The sequence below is a fragment of the Clupea harengus genome, chromosome 17 (genome assembly GCF_900700415.2).
Source record: "Clupea harengus chromosome 17, Ch_v2.0.2, whole genome shotgun sequence".
Classification (NCBI taxonomy): Eukaryota; Metazoa; Chordata; class Actinopteri; order Clupeiformes; family Clupeidae; genus Clupea; species Clupea harengus.
Genome location: NC_045168.1, coordinates 21,977,944 through 21,987,814, shown reverse-complemented (window position 1 = coordinate 21,987,814; position 9,871 = coordinate 21,977,944). Strand labels below are relative to the sequence as shown.

General features: G+C 44.3%; 2 protein-coding genes across 2 annotated transcripts; both read left to right on the top strand.

Annotated features, from left to right (window-relative positions):
- The first annotated feature begins 1,924 nt into the window (after positions 1–1,924).
- LOC122133673 lies at positions 1,925–4,731 on the top strand. The gene is made up of 2 exons (XM_042710338.1): positions 1,925–2,481; positions 3,611–4,731. Exons 1-2 carry the CDS (start codon positions 2,379–2,381, stop codon positions 4,729–4,731), a joined length of 1,224 nt encoding a protein of 407 aa, XP_042566272.1. The 5' UTR covers positions 1,925–2,378.
- Positions 4,732–7,648: 2,917 nt separating this feature from the next.
- LOC116224450 lies at positions 7,649–9,871 on the top strand. The gene is made up of 2 exons (XM_031584279.2): positions 7,649–8,221; positions 8,318–9,871. The coding sequence occupies exons 1-2, from the start codon at positions 7,782–7,784 to the stop codon at positions 9,039–9,041; spliced, it is 1,164 nt and encodes a 387-aa protein (XP_031440139.1). The 5' UTR covers positions 7,649–7,781; the 3' UTR covers positions 9,042–9,871.

Sequence of the window (9,871 nt, the reverse complement as noted above, 5' to 3'; positions counted from 1 at the left end):
GAGGGATTGAAAAAGAGAGGAGAATGAAAAGGGGACGGGAAGAAGGGACGAGGGAGAAATTTCCAGAGGGTGTGGCGTGCCCCCCATCCCAAACCGCATACCACAGTTTTAAATTGGGAACGGAGCATACCAAGTGCTGCAGGGCACCCCACATCTCCAATATAAAAGGACTCGGTCAATACAACCCTACTGAAATATTCATTATTTTGGAAATGCAAAGTATGGGAGACCTGAACATGACCAAGACCCAACGACATGCGGTAGTGAAGTCAACAGTATCATTGCAACTTCATTCTAAAAGATAGCACACATCTTAAAGTATTTTCTGCAGTTGATATCCTGCTATGGTAGTTTAAAAAAAAAGTTGATGAAATACAGTTTGAGAGTGTTGAAATAAAATAAAATTTTGGTTTATGGTGACTGATCACTGTGATGGAAAAGAGTGTTTGCTCACTATTTTGCAACAAGTAAGTGGTTTATCCACTCTTGCATTTCTAGGAGACTTTTGTGCTAAAACATCCTTGGTTGAACCAGTGTTGCTTTGGATGTGATGTGTCTTTTATTTGCCCTGCAAAGAGGCAGTGTGTTTCTAAATAAGAAATTGCATCCTCTCTTTCTCAGGAAGGATAGGGTTCAGTTGGGTCCTGGTATACCCCAGTCACAGCCATCTAACCTTGTGCTGTTATCTATCAGCTGATAGAGGGGGTAAATCAGCCCGTGAATAAAGTCTCCATAAATAGACTGTGTTTCACTGGCCAAAGAATCACATCTCTGAATTAATGCTCTTATATCATAGGCAAAAGGCAGTCATTACTGCTAAGGTTCAAGCTAACCCTGGCGTAATTAAGTCAATCTGACTGAGCGCCCTGTGTTTCTCACATCCAATACTGCGACATATCTGCTACAATGATTCATTGCTTGTACCACAAAGTTAAACAAACCCATCCAGAAAGAGCTACCGCCTGCCATAAAACCCTTTAAAATGGACCCGCAGACCAATCCACAGGGTACGATGCTGACTGTGCTGGCCCTAATCTCATTACACACACATACACACACACCAACACATTCAGATGCCCACACATGTACACATGGGCACGCTCATGTCCCCCCCCCCCTTACACACACACACACACATACACACATCTCCTCTTACAAATCAATCTGACGCCCTATGTTCAAATCCAATCCCTGGAGCAATTTATGTGGCCCGCACTAACACGTCTTTTAAAAGGCAATCGATCACAACCAACAGCCTTGAGATGGCTTGCCACTGGCTCGATGAGAGCACCGTTATTTCCACTTAATAACTGAGGGCATGTGGGCTTTTAATTATTAATAGCGCTTTAGCCACGAGGGAGTAGTGGACTTTGGAAGAAAAGAGGCACTTCCTGTCCCAACAAAAGTGGGCCAGAGAATGGAATAACCCATTCATTTAGTCTGCCATAGCAGGAGTCTGATTCATGTTTTTCTTACTACAAAGGCAGAAATGAAAGGCTAACTTGTGTGTAAACCCTACAGATGTAGTGACTACTTGCAAGGCATGGTACAAAGAATATTTAACCTCCATCATGTGTGACAGGTAGGCTCCTGGTGTAGTTAGAGTTGAGATCTGGAGGAAGCTGGTGAAATGTTACCTGGTCAGTGCCGGATGGTCATTAATGATGGAGGGCATTACCTGTGCAGCATTTCAATGTCTGCTGTTCTTCTCTGTCGTCTGTTACACTGCATTCTTCTATAAAAATGAAATTAGTTTTAGTGCTTTAACAGATAAAACTAAATTTGGCTAAAAAAAACTCTGAAATTCATAATATCTTTATCAGACCTCAAAACTGCACTTCAAATCCTAAAGTATAGTCTCCTCCCTGTGATATTATGAATGTTTACAGCACAAATCTATACCCTCTCTGTAGGAGCCGCGTTTAAGTTTTTTGTATTTGGAATGATTTATCGATTTTTCCCCTTTTTGTGGAATTGCGAGTGTGCGCCCTCTATAGGTGGTGACGGTGCCACCCTTGAAATGGCTGCAAGACACGCATGACGAGGAGAAGGCGGGCGCAATTACCGTCATTGACCTCAGTGCTGAGGCCGTGAACCACGCTGTCTCTGTTTGGGCCTGTTCAGCTTGTTGCAGCGTTTAGTTATTTGGACTTTAAAACTGCAATTGCATCCTTATTTTTTGGTGACAATTTTTATACAATAAAACCGGCAACATTGGATGGTCAAACTCCCTTTGTATTGGATTATTGGACAGAACTGCGAGTCTTGACATTGCTTCTCCTGCTTTCTCCATGGTGGTAAAATCAATTAGGACGTAGGAATAGGATCTAGGGGTTTAAAGGAAAAAACTCAACTGTTTTTGCCACTACAATTCGTCAATGACGTTGCTTGGATTTCCCCCGAAGATATTCACGCAAGCTGGACACAGGAATGTCGGCCTAACGCATGGTGAACTTGAAACAAAGGAACTCTTCAACGGAGGTATGTGCTTGAAGATATCATTCTTTTGATGGATTTTTCGTTGACAAACAATATTGGAATAATTAAGAAACACGTGTTCATGGAAGATTTGTGCATTAATGAACTGTGATAATTATTTTGGAAGTTAATGCCGACGTGGCCAAACAATTGAATGAGTGGATACACGGCTTACTTTGAGTGTATGAAACAAGAAGATACTTTTGGAAGATACTTCTTGGAAATTATATGAACTGTTTTGAACGTTGGATACATTTGAATTAAGAGAAAGAAGATAAACATTTTTCGTTATTTTTGGAAGTTTATTTTTTGAGTACAATGTCTGACGACGAGGCCGAAGTGGCTGTTCCAACAATGAGTGAACAGGCCGCGCGTTTGCGCGCAACTAGATCGGGAAAAATATCTCGTGTAACAAGGAGAATGAATATTGTGAACAATTTGATGATTGACAAAGAATCCCTTGATGAAGTGAAAGGAAACATGATTAAGTTTTATGAAGTCTTTGAAGAGTTTAACACTTCGAATTCAACTTACGTTCAGTGTTTGGATGAGGAATCACGCAAAGATGATGACGAGAAGTGGTGTAAGCCGCGATCAGCGGAGATAAATGCTTTTATTGCAAATGTGAATGAATGGATTTCACAAATAGAAAATCCTCAAGACCCTAGCTTAGGTGAAGCAACGTCTTCTGCTGTACAAACGGAAGAGCCAGAGCCTCTGGCTGAGTCTGATTGTGGAAATGATGAACATGATGCAGGCACGCAGGCAAACGTTGATAACACCGATGCGCTATCAGTTGTGTCCAGTAGGTCATCTAGGTCGTCTATGTCATCTAGGTCGTCTAGAGCGTCTTCGTCATTGCGTATCAATGCAGAAGCAGAACGATTAGCTTTAATTGCCAAAGCTTCGAAATTAAAGGAGAAACATGCAATAGAAGCACAGGAAGAAATGTTAAGCCAACAGAAGGAAATAGTAAGAAAAAAGAAGGAAACATTGGATTTGGATGCAGAAATTGAAGCAGCTACTGTAAAAATCAACTATCTAAAAGAAGCTATAAGTAATATGTCTAACCCAATGCAATCTAACACTGCTGTATCTAACCTTGTGCCTTCTGTTAAAATGCCTGTATTAGGTGCTGAAGCAGCTCAAGCCACAGCTGATGCATCACAAGCACACCTGGAGAAAAGGCTAGACTATTCGCTTCATCTTCATGATCGCACTGCTCCAGCAGTCAGGACTAAGACAGGTGCCAATGTTCAATTTCCCCTGCCTAATTTAGGTACAGATAGGCAAGACAGTAAGCCTATTTTCCTTCCCAGGATCAGTAGTGATATAAGGCCACAACAGCTACACCTCTCATCGCATAGCTTTCCCTCTGCCCGATATGCCTCATCACATAGCCATCTCTCTGCCCAACACTCATCTCATAGCTATTCCTCTGCCATTCCCCCTGTCATTTCCCAGTCATATGCTAGCTCAGATCAAGCCACTCGGTCCACTGTGACACACCAGCAAATTCCCTCTTCAACCAGCTCACCGCAGGACAATCATGTGATCAAAGTATTGGAGAATCAAAGTGAATTAACCAGGATGCTCATGAAACAGCAACTTCTGACTACACTACCTCAAGGAAATATCCCACTCTTTGACGGACAAGTTCTAGAGTACAAATCATTCATTCACTCGTTTGAAAACATGATTGAACAGAAAACAGATAACAATAGAGACCGGTTACAATTTCTTATTCAGTATACTAAGGGCCAGGCACAAAGACTAGTCAAAAGTTGTGAGTACATGTCCCCAGATAGAGGCTATCAAAATGCAAAGCAGTTACTGAAGGAAAACTTTGGAAATGAATACAAGATATCTTGTGCATACTTGGAAAAGGTCCAATCCTGGACTCAAATGAAATCTGAGGATTCCAAAATGCTGCAGGATTATGCCATGTTTCTCAGGAGCTGCTGCAACGCTATGGAGGAAATGGACTACATGCAGGAGCTGGACACCATATCCAGCATGAGAAGCATTGCCCTCAAGTTGCCATTCAAGCTCAAAGAGAAATGGCGTAACAAGGCTTATGAACTCCAAGAACGGCACCAGCGTAGGGTAAGAATTTTAGATCTTGTCTCTTTCATTGAAAAGCAAGCCCGTATAGCAGCTGATCCAGTTTTTGGTGACCTTCAAGACCAGTCAACTAGTAGAGCTAAGGTTAGAGCCCCTACTCTGTCACAGCCCTCAGTCATCTGGCAGTAGCTATGCCACTAGTATTGCTCTTGCCCAAAAAGAGACAAAGCCTGAACCATCTTGCCCCCTCTAGCTCAAAGCACACATTGGACTTGTGCAAAGACTTCTCAAAGAAAATGCATAGAGACAAGATCAGTTTCTTAAAGACCAAGGGCATATGCTTTGGATGTCTCTCCGCAGGCCACATTAGTAGAGAGTGCAAAAAGCGACTCACATGTCAAGTTTGCAAGAAAACTCACCCAAGCGTCTTGCATATTGGGATTAACGTCAGCACAGCTAAAGAAGCAGAAAAATCCTCTGGTGTTTTAGGCAGTGCATCAGCAGAGTTATGTGGTCATATAGGGGCCGGAGACCAAGAGTGCATACTTTCCATCGTCCCAGTTAAGGTTAAGGCAGCAAAGGGCAGCCAAGTCTTGCAAGTGTATGCTCTCCTGGATCCAGGGTCTTCTGCTACCTTCTGCTCAGAGGAGCTCATGACACGTCTCAATCTCAAAGGAAGGAGAACACAAATTCTTCTACGAACAATGAATCAGGAAAATTCTGTTCCCACGCATGTTGTCTCAGGAATTGAAGTTTCAGCATTGGACAGCGACAACTTCTCACCTCTTCCTGACACTTTCACTCAGAAGAAAATGCCAGTAACCACTAACAACATCCCAAGACAGAGTGACTTAGCGCAATTGGCGTATTTAAGTGAAGTCAAAATCCCCTCTATTGGTGCAAAGGTAGAGCTGTTAATTGGAACAAATGCTCCAACCCTGATAGAGCCGTGGGAGGTTGTTAACAGCCAAAGTGGGGGCCCTTATGCAGCTAGAACACTATTGGGGTGGGTTGTAAATGGGCCACTTAGAAGTGAAACTGGCAGTGCAAAAAGTGTTACGGTGAATAAGATTTCAGTGGCAAGGCTAGAGGAGCTTCTGATCTCACAGTACAATCAGGATTTTTCTGAAGTTGCCTCTGAGGAGACAACTGAAGTTTCTATTGAGGACAAAGGATTTCTGAAAATGGCCAATGAGGCAGTTCTGAATGATGGACATTACAATCTGAAAATTGCCCTTCAGAAAGGCTGATGTCTGTATGCCAAACAATCGCCAAATTGCAGAACAGCGCCTCCAGAGCCTAAGAAGGAAAATGGAAAAGGATGAGCAATATAAACAGGAATATGTTGCATTTTTTTAATGACATCTTTGAGAGTAATTATGCAGAGGAGGTCCCACAGGAAGAACTTGCACAGTCAACAGGAAAGGTATGGTACTTGCCACACCACGGGGTGTACCACCCTAAAAAGAAAAAGCTCAGAGTAGTCTTTGATTGTGCTGCCTCTTACCAGGGTGTATCCCTTAACACCGAACTGCTGCAGGGACCTGACCTGACAAATTCCCTCATTGGAGTCATCATGAGATTTCGCAAAGAGCCTGTTGCAATCATGTCGGACATCAAGTCAATGTTCCATCAGGTTAGAGTAGCCAGATCTGATGTTAATTACTTGCGATTCCTGTGGTGGCCAAAAGGTGAGACCAGTCAAGCACCCAAGGAACACCGTATGCTTGTACACATATTCGGTGCAGTGTCCTCCCCTAGCATTGCAAGCTTTGCATTAAGAAAAACTGCTGCGGACAATGAGTGTTGTTTTCCCCCTCAAGTAGCCGAAACAGTCCGGCACAACTTTTATGTGGACGACTGTGCAAAGTCTGTGGCCAAGGAATCGGACGCCATCCAGCTGGTGAAAGATGTCACTGCACTATGCAGCAAAGGTGGGTTCCAACTCACTCAGTGGGTCAGCAATAGCAGGGCAGTTTTAGCATCAATCCCCAAAGAACACAGAGCAAAGGAAATCAAAACACTGGATCTCGACAAAGACAGTTTGCCCATTGAAAGAGCACTGGGACTGCAGTGGTGCGTGGATTCTGACCATTTCCAATTCAACATCAACCTGAGCCAAAAGCCACACACCCGCAGAGGCATACTCTCTGTTGTTAGTTCCATCTTTGATCCACTAGGCTTTCTTGCTCCTCTCATTCTCCCAGCTAAGCAGTTGCTACAAGAGCTCTGCCAGCGAGGCTTCGGATGGGATGAGCCTCTGCCCCAGACAGTGTCTGAAAAGTGGATGGAATGGACCAACAGCCTGGATAGGATCAAAGGCTTCAGTGTGCCACGCTGTTTGAAACCAAAGGGCTATGGAATGACAAGCCATGCCGAGCTTCACCACTTCGCCGACGCCAGTGAGAGTGGCTATGGCTCAGTCAGCTACATCAGACAGTTGAACCAGCAGGATGTCATTCACGTCACTTTGGTCCTTGGAAAGTCCAGCGTTCTTCCCCTTAAGAACATCACTGTGCCACGACTGGAGCTGGCAGCTGCAGCTTTGCTGGTGAAGGTAGATAGAATGCTGAGAGGAGAGTTACACCTTGACCTAAAGCCTTCATGTTTCTGGACTGATAGCCAAACAGTGCTCAAGTACATTGCAAATGACCGAGCAAGGTACAAGACCTATGTAGCCAATAGGGTCTCACTGATTTGGGACAATACAGACCTGTCCCAATGGAGATACGTAAGCAGCAAGGACAATCCTGCTGATGATTCATCCAGAGGATTGAATGCAGGAAGATTCATGGAGCAAAGGAGATGGATACATGCCCCTGAATTCTTATGGAACACAAAGGAAAGTTGGCCAGTGGAGGAAGTATTGGACTCGGTGTCACAGGACGATCCAGAGGTCAGGAAAAGTGCTACTGTATTGGCAGCAGTAGTGAACCCTGCGACACCCACAGACCAGCTTATTTCGTTCTTTTCTGACTGGAGGAGACTACTCAAAGCAGTGGCATGGTATCTCAGACTGAAAAAGATGTTGATGCTGATTGTGAAAAGAGGAAAGGAGCAGCCCTCGTCTCAAGTCAGCACCCGCTCAAGCAGGAAAAAGGGTGAGGATACAAATTGAAGATTTCAGGACCTACCTTGGTGGGCAGCTCCTCACTGTTGAAGATCTTGCAGAGGCAGAAAGGTCAGTCGTCACATACACCCAAGGACAAGCCTTCGGTGCTGAAATTGCAACACTGGAGATGATCCCACCTAGAGTGCACAAGGGCAGTAAGATCTGCAGGCTTGATCCTGTCCTAGACGAGGGCATTCTGAGAGTAGGTGGCCGACTGCACAAATCTGCAATGCCTGAGGAAACCAAACACCCCTGCATCTTGCCCAAAGACTCGCACATCTCGATACTGCTCTTAAGACACATCCACGAACGCTGTGGCCACAATGGCAGAAACCACATGCTATCAGAGCTCCGGAAAAAGTACTGGATTTTAAAAGGCAACTCAGTTGCCAGGAAGGTGCTCTCAAAATGTGTCATGTGTCGACGTTCAAGGGGCAAGGCAAGTGAACAGAAGATGGCGGATTTGCCGTTAGAAAGAATCCTACCTGACCTCCCTCCATTTACCAATGTCGGGTTGGACTACTTTGGCCCGTTTGAAGTGAAACGAGGGAGAACTGCCATCAAAAGGTATGGAGTTATTTTTACATGCATGTCTAGTAGAGCTATTCATTTGGAAATTGCCTTTACACTTGACACAGACTCATGCATTCATGCTTTGAGGAGATTTGTCTGCAGGAGGGGCCAGGTGAAGCACATCAGGTCTGATAATGGAACAAACCTGGTGGGTGCACACGGAGAGCTCAAGAAGTCACTGAACGAGAGGAAAATCCAAGATGCCCTGCTTCCAGATGGAATCGAATGGAGTTTCAATCCACCATCAGCATCACACCATGGCGGAGCCTGGGAAAGGCTCATAAGATCTGTCCGCCAGGTGCTGAACTCTACTCTCCATCAACAGTCCATCGATGATGAAGGCCTCCAAACACTGTTTTGCGAGGTGGAGGCAATCCTGAACAATCGTCCTCTCGGCACAGTGTCCTCAGACCCACATGACCTAGAGCCACTGACCCCAAATCACATCCCGCTATTGAAAGCCAAGCCAATCCTACCCCCTGGAACCTTCTTGAAGTCCGACATCTATGCCAGACGTCGCTGGAAACAGGTCCAGTACATGGCCGATCTTTTCTGGCAAAGGTGGACCAAAGAATATCTTCTGCTGCTGCAGGAGAGGCAGAAATGGACTTCACTAAAGAGGAACCTTAGTGTCGGAGACATTGTCCTGGTCGTTGACCCCACTGCTCCTCGAGGGTCCTGGCCATTAGGAAGAGTGCTGGAGACGAAACCTGATGCAAGGGGTCTAGTGCGGTCAGTGAAGCTCAAGACAAAAACTTCAGTCCTTGAGAGGCCCATAACCAAGCTGTGCCAAATCCTTGAGTCTGAAGAGTGACCAGGGTTCCTGATCACATTAGAAAGGAATGTAATGTATACATGATTTCATACCTTCTCTAAACCATTATGCATTACATACTTCTGAAAGCATTAAGTGCTTATTTACTTTATTGATAAATTGACCCCTCTTTTGGCTCCTTTCATGTTAATTTAGGTAATTGATTCTATAGAGAACAATTAGGGGCCGGTGTGTAGGAGCCGCATTTAAGTTTTTTGTATTTGGAATGATTTATCGATTTTTCCCCTTTTTGTGGAATTGCGAGTGTGCGCCCTCTATAGGTGGTGACGGTGCCACCCTTGAAATGGCTGCAAGACACGCATGACGAGGAGAAGGCGGGCGCAATTACCGTCATTGACCTCAGTGCTGAGGCCGTGAACCACGCTGTCTCTGTTTGGGCCTGTTCAGCTTGTTGCAGCGTTTAGTTATTTGGACTTTAAAACTGCAATTGCATCCTTATTTTTTGGTGACAATTTTTATACAATAAAACCGGCAACATTGGATGGTCAAACTCCCTTTGTATTGGATTATTGGACAGAACTGCGAGTCTTGACATTGCTTCTCCTGCTTTCTCCATGGTGGTAAAATCAATTAGGACGTAGGAATAGGATCTAGGGGTTTAAAGGAAAAAACTCAACTGTTTTTGCCACTACACTCTCCTTTATCTTGTTAGTCTTTTCATAATAAAAATCATTCATCGGGCTTGAAACATAAAAAAGCATAGAAAGAAAGCGAACAATGTAAAGCAATTTTGTTGACACAAATATATAACATTTCATCATTTCAATGACATTTGAAGACTCAACTGGATTTCAGAACAGAAATTAGGT